This window comes from Aedes albopictus, chromosome 2, assembly GCF_035046485.1.
Source record: "Aedes albopictus strain Foshan chromosome 2, AalbF5, whole genome shotgun sequence".
NCBI classification, from domain to species: Eukaryota; Metazoa; Arthropoda; class Insecta; order Diptera; family Culicidae; genus Aedes; species Aedes albopictus.
In genome coordinates, this window is record NC_085137.1 from 387,419,585 (window position 1) to 387,437,781 (window position 18,197).

The 18,197-nt window shown below is 38.7% G+C and overlaps 2 protein-coding genes across 2 annotated transcripts in view; one reads left to right on the forward strand and one right to left on the reverse strand.

Moving 5' to 3' along the window:
* Positions 1-18,197, reverse strand: part of LOC115270035 (uncharacterized) — a 77,005-nt gene that overhangs the window by 47,877 nt on the left and 10,931 nt on the right. The gene's annotated exons all lie outside the window — the stretch shown is intronic.
* On the forward strand, positions 613-18,106 carry LOC109400662 (uncharacterized). Its single transcript, XM_019673146.3, has 2 exons — positions 613-1,166; positions 16,765-18,106. The coding sequence occupies exons 1-2, from the start codon at positions 1,149-1,151 to the stop codon at positions 17,986-17,988; spliced, it is 1,242 nt and encodes a 413-aa protein (XP_019528691.3). The 5' UTR covers positions 613-1,148; the 3' UTR covers positions 17,989-18,106.

An 18,197-nucleotide genomic window follows, 5' to 3' on the forward strand; every position in this document is an offset into this window, starting at 1 on the left:
CATAGAATTCTTTGCAGTATACCTATGTACTAAAGAAATTCCAGGTTCTCCTAGAAGATTCTGAATAAACTTTTCTTTTTCCTGATATTCAAATTAACGTTTCAGATATTTTTTCGATAATTCGATTAACGTTTACGACGTCAAATCTGACACGCGTTGAATGAATTCTCGCGTTCAGTATCATCGTCCATAAGTGGTCTTATTATGTGTTACTGTTTTATTTTCAATCCGCTTTATAACAATTAAAAAGGCTCCACCCTATTTGGGATAATGCCATTTGGCATAACGCCGTTTGTCATAATACCATAATACGTAGAACAGCCTTTTTTGTAAGAATGTGCATAATCCTTGTTATGCCAAATTGGGTAGAGCCATTAAAAATAGTATGACTAATCAGGAAATAAGCTAGGCCAACGATTTCACAGCGCAACATTTTTTTTTTCTCAAAGACAAACCGAATCCAGGCTCAAATTTGATCCAGCACGTCACAATTTTGAGCGCCATTAAGCCGCCAAGCATGGAAATATTTTTTTAAGCAAAGGTAAATTGGTCAATTAACATCTAATTTAACGACTCATGCAAAAATTTTCGTTTTACCAAATCAAATTTGATAGATTGAAGCATTTTAAGTTAGTGAATAAACTTGCATGTCACTTTTGGAGGGTGACTTGTATGTGAAATATCGTACCTAATATAAATAGCTTAAAACTATCAAATTCGATTTTGTAAATCATCAACGCTCTGATAAAATGCTTACAAAGTCGTTATGACTTCTGTCCCACGATTCCATAGTTCGCATCACCGTGCACTGTGCTTCAAATAAACAGAGAGATGTAGGCTTAAACGAAAAAATGGTTGGGCTGATTTAAACAGTAGCCGACCGACAAGCGTGATGCCGATCCTGCTTATCGTTGGTTACAACCGCCAACCAGTCAGCAGCCCAGTAGGGTGGGGAAAGTTTAGCTTTTCCTGAATGGCGGCGAAGGTGATGAGTGACACAGCGACCATCGGTGAGGAAAACCTATAAAGCGAGGTTCACGCGTTTAGCGGGACTTAGTGTTCGGATTTTATTCGCCACCAAATGGATACGCATTTTCAGCAGCGCGGCTGAACTAATCTATAGTGTCGTTGGAAGAAAAATACACAAAATGTCGAAACTGGTGCACGTGAGTTGAGGTTTTTTTTGGTGATGTTTTAACACGCAGGACTTGCAGACACTATATAAGTTGCTTGAAATTTTAACCTCAGATGCCGATGTCCAATATAAGTACTTGCGAGTGTGTTAATATTTATCATGGAAAGGATCCTGATGAAATTGTGTGTGAAGAACTGCTCAATTCTACATGGAATTTTAAAATAGGGTGTTGTTGAACACTGTTGAAGTATCGGTGGTGTAAAATGTTATGTTTATTGTGAATAACCAAACAGTACAAAATAAAGTTGTGCGAAGAAAAACGGCAGTAGTGCAAAAGAATCAATACATACAAACAAACATACAAAAAATTGAAAACATAACTCTCAATGAGCAATTCGTTGAACATTGCAGAGAAATGAGAATTACACATATTTGACCTGTTCGCGTTTTAGACTTACCGTGTCGCATGAAATCAATCGTCAATCTAGATGTGAAAACAAGGCTTCAAAAAATAGGCAAAATTCGCACAGAATAGAAGTTTGCAGTGGGTATTTCTTTGTGCACGAGTTAAAACACCAAGCCTTTATTAATGTTTAGGTTCGACACATTAATAGCTCAGTTGCTCTCCAACAAAAACTGGAACTAGCGGAGCTTGTGTATTTTCGGCAGTTTTGTTCTCTTCGTCATGTGGGTTTTTTTTTTGAAACCTGTTGAACTCAGAGTTCAAATCCTTCTCAACGAAGCTGAATTGTATTGTCAATTTTCAGGCAATTTGGCCGACAAAAACCCTCCATGACGAAGAGAACAAACTTGCCGATAATACCCTTGGTCATCTATTTCGTCATGCTGTAGAAAAATTATGAGAACAGAAACATTGCACAATGGTCCGAGGATCACATTTAACTGGAGAACATATTTACGCCTAAACAATTAGATTTAGCTAAATGCTGTCTTCAGGCAAGTTGCTTCAAGTTTTTTGAACATTTTTTTCCAATAATGTTAAATTAGGGTGTTCAAAATGGTATGTACTCAAGATCATAATTTTAACGCCACGCAGTGAGTGATTCACGAACTAAATTGTTTCCTATGTGAAAACTCTCAGTCTTCTGAGCAACTTTTCCGAAGACAGTATCCTTCTAAGTGGTGCAGAACACGATATATACGACGTTCAGACTGAACTGAAAGCTCCTAAGAACATTAGCGCCACACAATGAGTGATTCTCGAACAAAATTGTTTCCTATGCGAAAGCTCTTAGTCTTCTGAACAACTTTGCCGAAGACAGTATCTCTCCAAGTGGTCCAGAACGCGAGATATACGCGTTGACTGAATTGGAGGCTTTCAAGAGCACTAGCGCCACGCAGTGAGTGATTCTCAAACTAAATTGTTTTCCATGTAAAAGCATTCAGTCTTCTGAGCAACTTTGCCGAAGACGGTATCCTTCTAAGTAGCCTGAACACGTTCAGGCTGAACTAGAAGTTCCCAAGAGCACTAGCGCCACGCATTGAGTGATCCTCGAATTCAATTGTTTTCTATGCGAAAGCTCTTAGTCTTCTGAACAACTTTGCCGAAGACAGTATCTTTCTAAGTGGTCCAGAAGGCGAGATATACGACGTTTAGACTGATCGACATCACTGCGTGCAATAATCGATGAAAAGACATCACCGCGCTGCCGTCGTCGTCGTTGGTACTGCGCTGGGTGGTAAACACCGCCAACCACATTTTGAGTGCGGTCGAAACAAATCGTTAAAAGTTTCTTCTTTTGAGTGAAATATTGCTTAGTATCGTGATTACTTGGAAAGAGGCTTGTAGGGTATGTGTGCCATCAGTAATCTCACGATCCCATACTCATCATATTCGAAAACAAGCGATTACGGCACCGATCGATTCAGTTCTTTTTGTTTTCATGGGTGCTCACTTCTAACAAAAAAATACAAAAATAAGAAACATAAAAAACAGTGCTTCAATCTTTTGTTTTTCGTAGGATGAAAATGGGAGCTACATGCTTAATAAGGGAACCAATACCCTATTTGAAGTAGTTTGAATACATTTTTGTGCCAAATATCATGCGTGAAATTGATTATTTTACAAGATAAGATAAGCGTCGATTTATTTACAAATATGTATTGGTGCAATGTTGTGTAAAGTTGATTTCGGTAAATGATTTTGAAGAAGCCATTTTGCGATGACACGCTAAGGGGCCTTAAATTAGGGTGTTCCAAATGGTACTCAAGATCACAATTTTAACTTTTTATTGCTTTCTTATACATCAATAAAACGTTCAACAAAGTTGAAAAACACTCAAATCTAAACAACTTTGCCGGACAAACTATATTCATACATCTTAGAATTTTAGAGATATTATTTTTTAAGGAAAAAGTTAGGGTGAAACCTGAAAATAATTCGCTCTCACTTGTAGTTAGTGGACACAAACGCGAGTGTGTTGTGGTTTGGCATCTAAGCCGAAAGAGATGAGTTTGTGAAATAGGAGTGTTCACGGGGGATGCTAACCTAAGGCTGAATTTCAGAAAGCTGAATGCACCAAAGGCTGAACACAAAAGGCTGAAAGTAACATAAGGCTGAATTTCAAAAGGCTGAATGCTCAAAAGGCTGAATTTGCGAAAACGCAGGAAATGAGTTATAGTACTTCTTCTTCTATTTAATGGCGTAACGGGATTGGCGGCATGCAAGAAAGTGCGGTGCGAAAAAAGCGTGTGCTTCACACAATCCCAAGTGCTTGTCTCCCGTTTTGCCATGAGACGTATGAGTGAGAGCTTTCGTAATTGTGCGGGAGACAATCGCAGCACTAGCTCTACGGCGCAGGGAGTAATGCACGGTGCTTGGGACTGTGCTTGTCACCAAACAGAAAAAATCACTTAATAAATTAATTGAAGAGTTTGTGTTTTCGGCAAAGTTGTTAAGCTTGTCAAGGGTTGACAAGTGATGGGTCGTTTGATTCGATTTTTTTTCCAATCATTCGTAGTATCAAGCCAAGTGCAAAGCACGGAGACAAGCACCGAGAGAGTGCATACGACAGAGCGTGTGAGACAGGAGAGCTCCAGCGCGCGGCAAAGCAAGCGAGCAACACGCAACCGATTGCGCGTACTCGTCTCCTTCTAGTTTGTTCTGCTGTCTCGTAGCAGCGTGTGCGGCACGCAAAGAGTTTTGAGTCGCACCCTATCCCTGGTAACGTCCCATCTGAGACAAAGCCTGTTTCTCAGCTTCTTTACGCATTTCTGCAGTTATTAATTGAGAGCCTTCTCTGCCAATGACCACTTTGCATTTGTATATCGTGTGACAGGCAAGAAGATACTTTATGCCCGCAGTAGTTAAGGAATTTTCCATTACAAAAAAATCCTGGTCCGAGCGAGAATCGAACCTGTCACTCTCAGCATGACTACCCGTTCGCTAACCACATCGGCTACATATATGATCGCTAGTCATAGGCTGTGCTTAATGAAGAGGCTAATGATGCATACCAACGAACATAAAAAATGACTGATGATCTTTCAATCACAGATTTTTCCTTCTTTGAACATGAGCTATTCTTTCGAGTCATTTTGTTCGCTGGGGTCGTTTCCGTTGGTCTCGGTTCGTATTATTCTGTTGCTGTTTTTTACGGCTGGTTCGTAGGGCCTGACACCGACCCCCTACTTTCCGCAGGACCATAGTACACAGTTGAGGTTAGAGTTCTTCCCTGGCACTCGCACGATGATCAGCCGCCCCTTACATGGGGATCAGACGCTGTTGTGAGCCGCTCCTCCTGGAGAACAACCCCCTCTCCCTTCCCTGTCAGCCTACGACCAAAGTTCCCACCAGGGTTGGTTACCCGATCTTCCCTAAGGTTGCTCGTAATTTCCGGCCGGTACCACGACGAAGTAGAGATCTTCACGCAGTTATTAAATATTATTTTTTGCCATAGTGTTACGTCTCAACTGTGACAAAGCCTGCTTCTCAGCTGAAAACTAAGCAGAGCACTTTCTCAGTTATTTCAATTCGACTAATTACTGGACAAACTGGGAATCGAACCCGTTTCTCATTGAATTATTGCGTTTCCCTCACTCACTACCACGCATTACCTGAAGCGAGTGTGCTTTTCATGAACGATCTTTCAATTCTGATCGGAAATGGCACCGCTCTAGTGTCAAAATTCTCTGAACGAGTGAATTCGGTTTATCGGTGGATACGTCCATTGTCAAAATTCTGGAACTAAGTGAATTCGGTTCATCCATTGGATAAACCATACAAGCTGATTAATTTCCATGCTCTACTTCTACTAGTTTCTTTCCAACATCGTTTCACTTGGTGTCGCTTGCAAACCGTTTGGGTCGCGTTCGTTCTTGGTGCACCGTGCTCTCACTCAACATTTGATACTTGACGCATACTTAACCTACTGAATTGGGCCGACAGCCTGAATCAATCGCTCAACAAATTCAGCTGATCATTAGCAACTTTTTTTTTGGAAATTTAACAAATTCTGCCTATAATTAATAACATTGTTCTGCTAAAACTATCTACCCGACAATGAATCAGCAAAAAAAATGCTGTGTACACCTTTTATTGTTCTTTTTATTAATCTTTTGAGCCTCAAAAAGCAAGTTTCTCGTCTATGCTTTTACATAGTCTGGGTGCAATAGCCTGATCAACCTACACTGAAAGACAGCTGGCGGTTGAAATTACTATTCAGAGGGTCAATTTAAATACACAACGCCACTAAAATTGTGCAGACTGAGTTTCGTTTCATTTCAACAGAATTATGTTTTCAATTTTACCATGGACCCGATTCACAATTAACAAAAGTTTCTGTTGGCAACCGGATTTGAACCAAGAACCTTGAGATCACTAGGCTCGCACGCTACCACTTGGCTATCGAACCGGTTGATGTGAGAAGAAACAAAACGCACACAAGAAGCGTTGGTTGGTCGATGATCACGTTTTACCCTTCTTACACCCATAAGAAGGGTATAAATACCGCTCGAAAAACCGACTTTCGATCCGAGGCCCGCAGGGCCGAGTCTCATATACCAATCAACTCAGCTCGACCAACTGAGCAAATGTCTGTGTGTGTATGTATGTGTGTGTGTGTGTGTGTGTGTGTGTGTGTGTGTGTGTGTGTGTGTGTGTGTGTGTGTGTGTGTGTGTGTGTGTGTGTGTGTGTGTGTGTGTGTTGGTGTGTGTGTGTGTGTGTGTGTGTGTGTGTGTGTGTGTGTGTGTGTGTGTGTGTGTGTGTGTGTGTGTGTGTGTGTGTGTGTGTGTGTGTGTGCGAATGTTACAAAAAAAAAGTCACGCACGTTTCTCAGCCGTCTGATATCCGATTTGGATTCTCTCAGTTGCAAATGAAAGCTATAACATCCTAGTAGAACCCTATTGAATTTTATTACGATCGGACATTTGGTTACCGAGATATCTTTCGATGAGTACTTTGAAGTCGTATAGGTTAGCTTTTTGAGAGATTTTTGACATTTAGCATATTGATGAATATCTCAGCCGTCTGTCAACCGATTTGAGTTCTCTTGGCAGAAAATGAAAGCTACAACATCCTAGTAGAACGCTCTGAAATTTTATTTCGATTGGACATTTGGTTACTGAGATATCTTTCAAAGAGTACTTAGGAGTTATACAACTACACTTTTTGAGATTTTTAACAAAGTGTATCAAACTAAATATCTCAGCCGTGTGTCAATCGATTTGGGTTCTCTTGGCACCAAATGAAAGCTACAACATCCTAATAGATTGCTCAGAAATTTTCTTAGGATTGGACATTTGGTTACAGAGATATCTTTCGAAGAGTACTCAGGATTTATACAACTAAACTTTTTGAGATTTTTGACCAAGTGTATCATAATAAATATCTCAACCGTCTGTCAACCGATTTCGGTTCTCCTGGCACCAAATGCAAGCTATAACATCCTTGTAGAACCCTATACAATTTTATTAGGATTGGACATTTGGTTATCGAGATATCTTTCAAAGAGTACTTGGGAGTAATACAGGTTAAACTTTTGAGAGATTTTTGACCAAGTGTATCATAATAAATATCTCAGCCGTCTGTCAACCGATTTGGGTTCTCTTAGCACCAAACGAAAGCTCCAGTATCCTTGTAGAAGGCCCTGAAATTTTATTTCGATTGGACATTTGGTTACTGAGAAATCTTTCGAGGAGTATTTCAATAAATTCCTTTTTACCCTTCTTACACCCATAAGAAGGGTATAAATACCGCTTGGAAAACCGACTTTCGATCCGAGGCCCGCAGGGCCGAGTCACATATACCAATCAACTCAGCTCGACGAATTGAGCAAATGTCTGTATGTGCGTGTGTGTGTATGTGTGTGTGTATGTGTGTGTGTGTGTGTGTATGTGTGTGTGTATGTATGTTACAAAAAAATGTCACTCACGGTTCTCAGCCGTCTGTTGACCGATTTGAGTTCTCTTGGAAGCAAATGAAAGCTACTACATCCTAGTAGAACGCTATTGTAGTTTATTTTGATTGGACGTTCGGTTACCGAGATATCTTTCAAAGAGTGCTAGGGAGTAGTACAACTTAATTATTTTAGATATTTTTGACAAAGTGTATCACCATAAATTTCTCAGCCGTCTATCAACCGATTTGGGTTCTTAAGGCCCCAAACGAAAGCTACTACATCCTAGTAGAACGCTATTGATTTTTTTTTTTTGATTGAACGTTCGGTTACCGAGATATCTTTCAAAGAGTGCTAGGGAGTAGTACAACTTAATTATTTTAGATATTTCTGACAAAGTGTATCACCATAAATTTCTCAGCCGTCTATCAACCGATTCGGGTTCTTAAGGCCCGAAACGAAAGCTACTGCACCCTAGAAGAACGCTTTTGAATTTCATTCCGATTGGACATTTTGTAACCGAGATATCTTTCGGGGAGTACTTTGGAGTAATACAACTTAACTTTTTAAGAGGTCTTTGACAAAATGCTTCATAATAAATGAATCAGCCGTGTGTCAATCGATTTGAGTTCTCTCAGCATCAAATGAAAGCTACAGCATCCAAGTAGTATGCTATTAAATTTCATGCCGTTTGGACATTTTGTTTCCGAGATATCTTTCCACGAGTACTAAGGAGTAATGAAATTTACGCTTTTGAGAGATTTTTGATAAAATGTATCATAATACATTTCTCAGCCGTTTGTCAACAGATTTTTTATGGTCATATTTGGTTACACAAGTTAGTTATACATGAAAATGCAATTGCATCAAATACATAAAAGCTACTATCTCTTTGTAATATTTGAGCTTAATAAACAGTAGCAAAAATATCACGGAATGTATGTAGGAAAAGCCTTTTTACCCTTCTTACACCCATAAGAAGGGTATAAATATCGCTCGAAAAACCGACTTTCGATCCGAGGCCCGGAGGGCCGAGTCTCATATACCATTGAACTCAGCTCGACGAACTGAGCAAATGTCTGTATGTGTGTGTGTGTGTGTATGTGTATATGTGTGTGTGTGTGTGTGTGTGTGTGTGTGTGTGTGTGTGTGTGTATGTGTATATGTGTGTGTGTGTATGTGCGTTACAAAAAAAGTCACGCACGTTTCTCAGCCGTCTGTCAACCGATTTGAGTTCTCTTGGAAGCAAATGAAAGCTACTACATCCTAGTAGAACGCTATTGAATTTTTTTTCGATTGGACGTTTGGTTACCGAGATATCTCTCGAAGAGTACTTATGAGTCATTCATCTGAACTTTTTAAGATTTTTGACCAAGTGTATCATAATAAATATCCCTGCTGTTTGTCAACCGATTTGGGTTCTCTTGGCACCAAATGAAAGCTACTTCATCCCAGTAGATCGCGCAAAAATTTTGTTTCGATTGGACATTTGGTTACAGAGATATCTTTCGAAGAGTACTTAGGATTTATACAACTAAACTATTTAGATTTTTGACCACCTGTATCATAATAAATATCTCAGCCATCTGTCAACCGATTTCGGTTCTCCTGGCACCAAATGAAAGCTACAACATTCACATTCTAGTAGAATCCTATACAATTTCATTAGCATTGCACATTTGGTTACCGAGATATGTTTCAAAGAGTACTTGGGAGTAATACATGTTAACTTTTTGAGAGATTTTTGACCAAAGGTACCATAATAAATATCTCAGCCGTCTGACAACCGATTTGGGTTCTCTTAGCACCAAATGAAAGCTGCAATATCCTTGTAAAAGGCCCTGAAATTTTATTTCGATTCGACATTTGATTACTGAGATATCTTACGAAGAGTATTTCAATAAATTCTTTTTTTAATTTTATTATTATATTTACTTGTTATCTTGCATGAGTTTTTGACCATTATATGGGAAATTACTTTTCAATAAATAATGCTGACCTCATATTTAGTGTATACTTTAGCAAGTTATTGTTTTCAACATAGCTATAAATAACAAATTACAAATAAACAGGAATTCTATGAAAACTAACAATATGTTAAATAAAAGCTTTGAATTTATATATTGTGGAAAAAATGCAAGAACCGGACTGCCAAAATAATTAGCTAATGCCAAAACTGATTAACTTAGTAGATATATTATTTTTGTCCATTCTACACCATAACCATGAATACCAAGTACTTCGGAGCTAATTTAATCGATTCAAGATCTTTTGGCAGTTAACAAAAGATACAATATTCCAGAATATGTAAGCTATTTTTTAAACATTCCATACAAGAGTCTAGGAGGTGTCTGGCATTTGTGGTGGTTTAGCCCATGGTCCATGATGGTATTTTGGAAACCAATCCTCTAGATGCCAAATCCATAATATTTTCTAGAACTTTTGGTCAATAGCACGAAATAAATATGTTAAATACAAATAATACAGCAATAATTTCAATAAGTGTAAGAAGGGTTCTGTTCACCATAGGTGGATTAAATCGGGTTTTTATTATTATATTCGTTTGTTATCTTGCATAAGCTTTTGACCAGTCTATGGGAAATTATTGTTCAATCAATAATGCTGACCTCATATAAAGTGTATACTAGCAGATTATTGTTTTCAATAAAATTATAAATAACAAATTACAAATAAACAGGAATTCTATGAAAACTAACAATATATTAAATGAGAGCTTTGAATTTATATATTGTGGGAAAAATGCAAGAACTGGACAGCCAAAATAACTAGCTAATTCCAAAACTGATTAGCATAGTAGATATATTATTTTTGTCCTTTTTACACCATAACCATGAATACCAAGTACTTCGGAACTAATATTTTCGACTGATTAAGTGATATTAGACAAAGTGTATCTCGCTTATTTTCTCATCCATTTGTTTATCGATTCACGATCTTTTGGCAGTTAACAAAAGATACATAATTCCAGAATAAGTAAGATATTTTTTTTGTCTGGCATTTCTGGTAGTTTAGTCCATGGTCCATGATGATATTTTGGAAACCCATCCACTAGATGCCAAATCCACAATATTTTCTAGAACTTTTGGTCCATCACTCAAAATGAATATGTTAAATACAAATAATAAACAATAATTTTAATAAGTGTAAGAAGGGTTCTGTTCACCATAGGTGGATTAAATCGGGTTTTTGCATGGTAAATTTGAATTTTTTTTTATGTTGATCATTACTGCAAGCCATTTATCAGTGTAGTCCGAATGTTCATTAACAATGATCACCTGATAACTTCCCATAAACTCCCATAAACCAAGCGTGTAATCGACGATGCTGACCACCATGGCTAACTGATCACCGTCATCCACTGTACTGTAATAGCCATTTTTCTGCTTTTATCTTAATATGACTCATTAGGTGGAGCACAACAGTCTCGTCTACTGTTTTAGCGATCACATCCCACCAAAGTTTCATCTGCGCAGTTATTTTTCTGATGATTGCACCTTTGGCCATCAGTTTCCTCTTCATAATTGCTCAAAAATATTTAATAAACCTAAACTGAGGACAATTGGGCGGATTGCGAGTTTTCGGAACAAACTGGACATTATTGTCGTTGTACAATTATTTACTTCCTGGCTGTATTGTCGCGCTTATCTTAGATTCTCAACAAGTTGCGTTCGAAACGCGCAGCATCAGATCGCGCCAGACCGCGCACGTATGATTTGTACACGGTGTGCACCTTGGCTAAAACTGTTTTTGCAGCCGCCGTGTGGGAGCTGTCATGGATAATCAGCCGCCGTATACAAATCAAACGGGGCGCAATCTTTTCGCGATAAACGACGGCTGGTTGAGATCATCAGCATCTGAGGGATTAAGCTGGGATGCACAATAGTAACAATTTCCAAAATCCGACCAAAATGTCACTGGGCTATGGTGAGACCGGATTAAGGGCAAAATTCGATTCTTCAGACATTCGGTTTTATAAACTCCCGAGTTCATCGTTGTTTTGGTGATAAAACCTTTGTCTTTAGACCACAACTGCTGATTCTCCGCCAGATCATATATTTGCGAGCCAGCTTGTCCACAAAATCGAATTTATATCTTCCAGGGACACTTCCTCAAGCCTTCGCCTTGTAAAATGTTGATCCCGGAAGCTGTCGGAAGTCGGCCTTTACATAGGTTTCATCATCCATCAGTACATCAGGCTTTGTCAATTGGTTGTCATAAAGCTTTCGCGTACGGTTTTGAGCCACAGAATTTTGATTAAAAGATCTGTTTTGCTGCCTGCTAGCTCGGTATGCATGTAAGCCTGCACGGTAGCGCATTCTCTGCATTGTACGTAGGACGACACCATACTTTTTGCTCAAATTGTGATCAGACATACCTAGATTGATTCTAAAGGACCTCAAGACATTTCCATGAAGCTGTCGACTCGCAGTTCTACTTTGGCGAATACTTTTCGGCTTCTGAGCCGCCGTCAAGGTTCCTTGTAGCTTTTGAGCACGCGCCACATGGTGTTTCTTGAAAAACTCAATGCTTTTGCCAGCTTGAAAGCAAACCACGTTGAATTTCCAGAGGATTGTGCACGATCCTGTTTCTACGCTCCTCTTGCATGGTACCTGTCTCCAAAACCACAAACTTTTTAAAACAGGAAAAAATCACTGTAATTGTTATATTGGTATTGTTAACCAATAGACGTTAAAAGTTTTTAAAAACGTCCACCAGGAGCGTTGTAATAAGCAAAAGGGTATGTTACATTACTAAGTGGGCTATGCTTTACCTGCACATTTCTGCTTGCAGTACGAAGCCTTCATGAATTTTAAACCTTTTCTTTCTACGGCTTTGAATGGCTTTCTAAAAAACGATTTCATCATACCGTCTACCCCCGTTGGTTTGACCTCATCTAATCTGAACACTTTTTAATTGGGTATCTAAATTTTAAAAAAATGTATCGATTTTTTGATTTTATACGAAAGAGCACCTTTTTCTGAGCCACTATGATTTTTTTCAGATTTTTAGAACTTTATTTTGATACCTAAAATCAATTTCAAAGAGATTTTTTGAAATCACCTTTTGACAGCTGGGTAACTGTTTGACAGCTCCACCCAGTACAAAATGCGACGAGGGGTGATTCGACAAATCGCTCCCATACAAACTTCAAATTGATTTTTAAATAGGTTCCCGGGCACCAAAATTCATGAAAATTTGGATTTCGGCTCAGTTTCGCATGCAGATTCAGAATATGGAATTATCTCAACACCGCTAAAGAAGCCAATTTGGCTCTCTCTAATCTGCACATCGTTCAAAATAAAAAAGGTTCAAACGTCATTCTACTCATGGAACGGGGTGAAACGGAACGGTAGAATCAAAACAAAACAGCAAAAAGGGCTACCACCAGTGTTTTTCGATGCCCACAGGGTTACTATAACTTCAAATTATAAAATGTACCCCGTTGGTTTGCATGAGGTGTCGTTCAAACCAACGGGGGTAGACGGTATTCATATAGGGTCACTGTGCCATTAGCAGTGCTGTTACAAAAGTGTCGGTTTGAAAACCGCAAAATCCGCGCCAAGCCATTTTAAATCCGCGCCGAGGTCATCAAATCCGCGCCAGTACAAAACATGGCTTTGATGACTCAAACTTATATAAGCCAAATTTTTTAAGAGAAGATCAACTATTCATGACTTTTGTTGCACTTCAGGCGAAGAGCATTTCTAATCACTAATCACTACTATTTTAATTACTAATCCATACAAAGTCTGACTAATTCTACATCAAATAAAAGTTTAAACAAGTTTTTTTTAATTGCAACAGAAAGTTTTGGATCAATAGTTCTTTGATTGCTTATCAATCAGGGTGTCTACTATTTTACGAGAAAATAAAGCAGTAGTTTTGACGAAACTTTTGAAATAATTTATAATCAACAGTATGGCAGAAATTCTGAAATCGCAAAAGATCATTTGAGAGAATTGCAAGAAATTTTTCAGGAACTTCTTGAGAAATTCATGGATTACTTTCTGCAGCAACTTATTTTTGTTTTGGTAAAGATACAAATAGAGTAGGGTAAAAGCTCCCTTAGTGGAGGTAGTACCAATAGTGGTGGTAGTGCCAATTTAGTACTATTTCGAAAAAAAAGCTTGCAAATGTCATTTTTAATAGATGCATCATAACTAATTAATAACATTAATTCAGTTTTGTATTCAAGATTTGCCAAAAAACCTATTTTAAACAATTATTTTCCTTAAATTTTTGGCTCCTTTGCACCTATAGTGGTGGTAGTGTTCCTATAGTGGTGGGTCCCATAAGAATTCAATGGAATGCGCCACTATAGGAACCAAAGTTAAATTTTACCTCCATAATAGGAACCGTGTACCTATAGTTGGTGCAAGTGATTTATTAGCAAAAACTGAAATAAACAATGGTTTTTACATTTTTCCTAGCAAATTTAAGTGAAAAACTACCGATTAACGTTTTCAGACTTTTTATTTTGTGGTATTATCAATTTTATTGAATTATTTCTCTACAAGGAGCTACTAATAGCACCACTATTGGTACATTTACCCTAATACCTACTAGTGATTTTTTTTTATTGAATCATCACTAAATTTTATTCCTTAGGGCGATATTCATGAAAAAGGAGGCATTTCACAAAAAGAAAGCCTGGCAAATGTTCTGATCATTACAATTGATACAAATTCATTATATAATTTATGATAAGAGTATTTGGTCACACCACACCCTTGGAAATTAGGATTGGATGGATATTTCAGCAAGAATGTCCTTAGTCTAAGGATTCCGAAAGCTTCAACAAATTCGGAAATCACAGTTTTAGCAAAACAAATCATTTCGCAAGTAGTTTTAACTGATTCAGGAATTTCGTCAATTCCGTCGTTTTGAAACTCATCCATAATGAAACAAGAAATTCTTGCATGTTTAAAAAAATCGCTAGAAATTTCTTATGATCTAATTTGATCCAGAGTTTTTAAAGCTTTTGTCCGTAAAAAGCTCCAGGATGTCTTACCAGGTTCTTTTTTATTTTGATTTCTTACGACACACACACAATCTACCAAACCAATGATTTTCTTTACGAGGTTCTGTTAATTTTGACTAGGAAATTCAGCCAAATATTTCTCTAAAACTTCCGGTAGACGTCTCTTCGCAAATTCCATAAAAAAGATTTCGGAACCAATTATTTCAGAAATCTTGCCATTCTATCTAAAATTTAAGCCAAATATTGATTTCTGAGTTAACCTTTTGGAGCCGATTTTTTTCGCCGCTGTCGACGCAACCTCGCTGGTGTCGAAGACGTTTGTTATGCTCGGTTTCATCGCCGGGGTCATATATGACCCCACCGGCTCCAAAGGGTTAAGGCAGAAATAACTTCAATAATTTGACTAAGAAATTCAGAAGGGGATCTTCTCAGTTTATCAAATGCGTATAGTGCAGTGCAACTTTAGCACTCCAAGCTAGGGACTACCCAGACAACCAGTAATCCTATAAGATGTTGCATAAGATGATAAAGTGGATGCCATATGCGTGCATGCCTCCATTTAGGCGTATGTAAAATGTACGCATATCGCCTCCACATCTTATACAACATCTTATACGATGACTGGTTGACTGGGTATTAACATTGATTTTAATTAAGCACAAAACACCATAACACTAAATTGAAAACGTTCTTTTTCTGGTTTCGTAGAGCTCCTTGTCTAAATGTTTGATGTAAGTGCATTTGAAAACCACTTCCGCAAAATCCGCGCCGAAATTAGCAAAAACGCGCGAAATCCGCGCGAAACGCAAAAACCGCGAAAAACGCAAAATCCGCGCCACATGTAACAGCCCTGCATTAGTAATCTTTCGCTCCCAAATCCATCAAATTCGAAAACAAAACGATTACGGTACCGAATAATCCTATACTTTTTGTTACCATTCGTGCTCACTTCTAACAAAATATGTACACAAATAAAAAACACAACCAGTGCGTTTCTAACTTACGAATGAACGATGAACAAACTTCACATTTTATTCTACAGCAATTTTCCACTAAATCTGTTATCATTCAAGCCTTTTTGTTTTTATCCGATGAGTCGTATGAAGCTGCTACAGCTTGAGCTTGATTGACCGCCCGTGGATGCTACTCCAGTATCGCCAGACCAGCTACACTCACACAAGGACCAATGAGATAACTGCCGGGGACTAGCAGGCATCTTCAGTGTGTGAGCGTTGGTGATCTTCTATTTTTAGGCGACAATGGCGCCTGCCACGTCAGGTTGCAGGTCAATGTGGGGAAGGGGTAAGGAAGTGATGATTGCAATCGTTTGTATCCACATCTGGCCGAATATACCTCTGCGCCAGCACAAACTCATGCGGATGTTGGAGTGTTGGTGGGAATTGGTTGGCAGATGGTTCACACATTGGTGTGTGGATACCAGGGGAAGGTGATAGAATTGTGTGTTTTTATTATTTTGAAGATGTGCGGCACAGTTCGCTTGATTGCATAACTTGTAGGCGATTTCTAATAGGATTGTGACACTGTGCTGTGAAAGTTTTGGGAAGGAAGGGAAACGGCTTTTTCAACCCGTTTCTGTTCTAGCGACGGCTATGAACATGTTTATATACATGAGTTGTATATGTAGAGAGCAGAGAGAAAGTATATAGAAAGATACAAAGTAGGAGGAAAGGGACGGGCCAGGGATTGAACCCAGGACCTTCTGCATATAAATCAGAAGCGGTAGCCACTAGACCACCAATCCCGTCCTTTTTGTTTTTATCCGATGAGTCGTATGAAGCTGCTACAAAAAAAAAAACAAAGTGCGCTTCAATCCTGCTTTCAGAAAGATAAAATGGAAACAACCTGCTGAAAAATAGGAATGATCTCTCCAAGTCCGATTGTTTTCAATTCGTGCTCTTGCTCTCTAGAGTAACCATATAAACGAGGATAGAGGATTAGGAACAGCACAGCATAATAGTACAGAGAATAAAATACAATCATAGAAAAACTCATTTTAAGAGTGATACTTCTACGACAGTGAATGTTTGAAAACGTTTGTGAAATACTTTTAAGAACGATTTGAAAGCAATATCAATATACTCAAGCTTTTCTTTATAACTGTAACTTCTACACTGCTTGACGCAAATGATTTGCTTTGATGATTTAGTTTATTTTTAGTATTAGAATTAGTATTGTTGAACTTACCATTCGAAATTCACAATTCTCATTCTCACGATGAACCATTCAATCTTTTTTTTAAACACCACAGATGATGATCATCACGGCAACGATCCACATCGTCCGACCGTTATCGATCGAGCATCCGCACAGCTTTTCGCTGTTCAAGCGAGGCGTTGTGCTCGGTGACATGACATACAGCTATGCCTCGACGGACATGGGATCTTCCAACGGAGGACGTGTTAAAACGTTGACTGTCATCAAGAACGTATCCATACCCAAGCCCACCAGCACGATGTTCAGCGACCGCACCGAACAATTCTTTGAGACGTTCGATCTAAGCGGTCATAAGAAACAAGAGCAAGTTCAATACTGGCCACCGGATGATACGAACAAAATGAAAAAGATAACCATCAAACCACCAACGTTCGAGATACCCAACATCCCAAAAATCAAAGAACCTCCACAGGAGGAGTTTAAGCATCCAGCGGAACTGTTAGAAATTGCAAAGAGTGCAGCCAAAACACAAAGTCAACTGATGAAGGCGCAGAAATTTGCGAATGATGACACAGGTCCCGTCATGTTCCCACCTGATGCTCAAATGATGAAGAAAAAGAATAACGGAGTCGTTAGTGTGGCAAAAGAATACACGAGTGTCCTTACGAGCACCCTAAAAGATTGGAGCAAAACTAAAACAGTCAGCAAACTGAGCACAAAGGTCGAGCCTACAAAATTCAAGGAATCCCAACCCGATAGCTATAATTCGTTTGATCACAGTTCCCTTTATGAAGACGACTTCGATCAAACAGAATACGTTTACTCACCGGAAACCAAAACGTTTGCCTTCAAGCAGGTTTCCAAGGCTTCACCCGACCTCAAAGAAAAACTCAAGAACACTCCCTATGCCGTTAAGGATCCATCTCCACCAAAAACGATGGATTTCAAATTTTACAGCGACAATGAAACAACCACTCCAGATCTGCTGTTCTCCGAGCTGGCGAATGCCGTAGCCACTCGTAACGTATCGATGATCAAATCCTTAGCCGGGCAGCTGGATGAACCTTTCGAATTCACCAAGTTCGACTTTGAAGCGCTCAAAACCGAAGAATACGTTCCGATTTCTTTCGACTACAATCCCACCAGCAAGAAAGAAACGATACCGGAAACGACCACGAAGGAAATGAAGAAAATGGACATTTCGGATGAGCTTAAACCCACGACGGTTGAGACTCCTATGGCGACCACCAAAAAACCATCCAAGTACATTGCACCAAGACTGAGGGGATTCAAACGGTTTTCTTCCCGCAAGCAATAAATCAGTCATTAATGTTGACTAGTGTTTACTAAGAAGTTTAGTAATTTATTATAGAGTTGTTCTGCGTCTTTTTTTTAGATTTTAACAAATATGAGTATTACACTGTTGGAACACCGAATATCTACTGTTGTGTATGTATTTATGATCCGAAATTTCTAAAACTATAGGTATAAATTAGCTTGATGTTTGAGAAAACGCATCTCAATCTA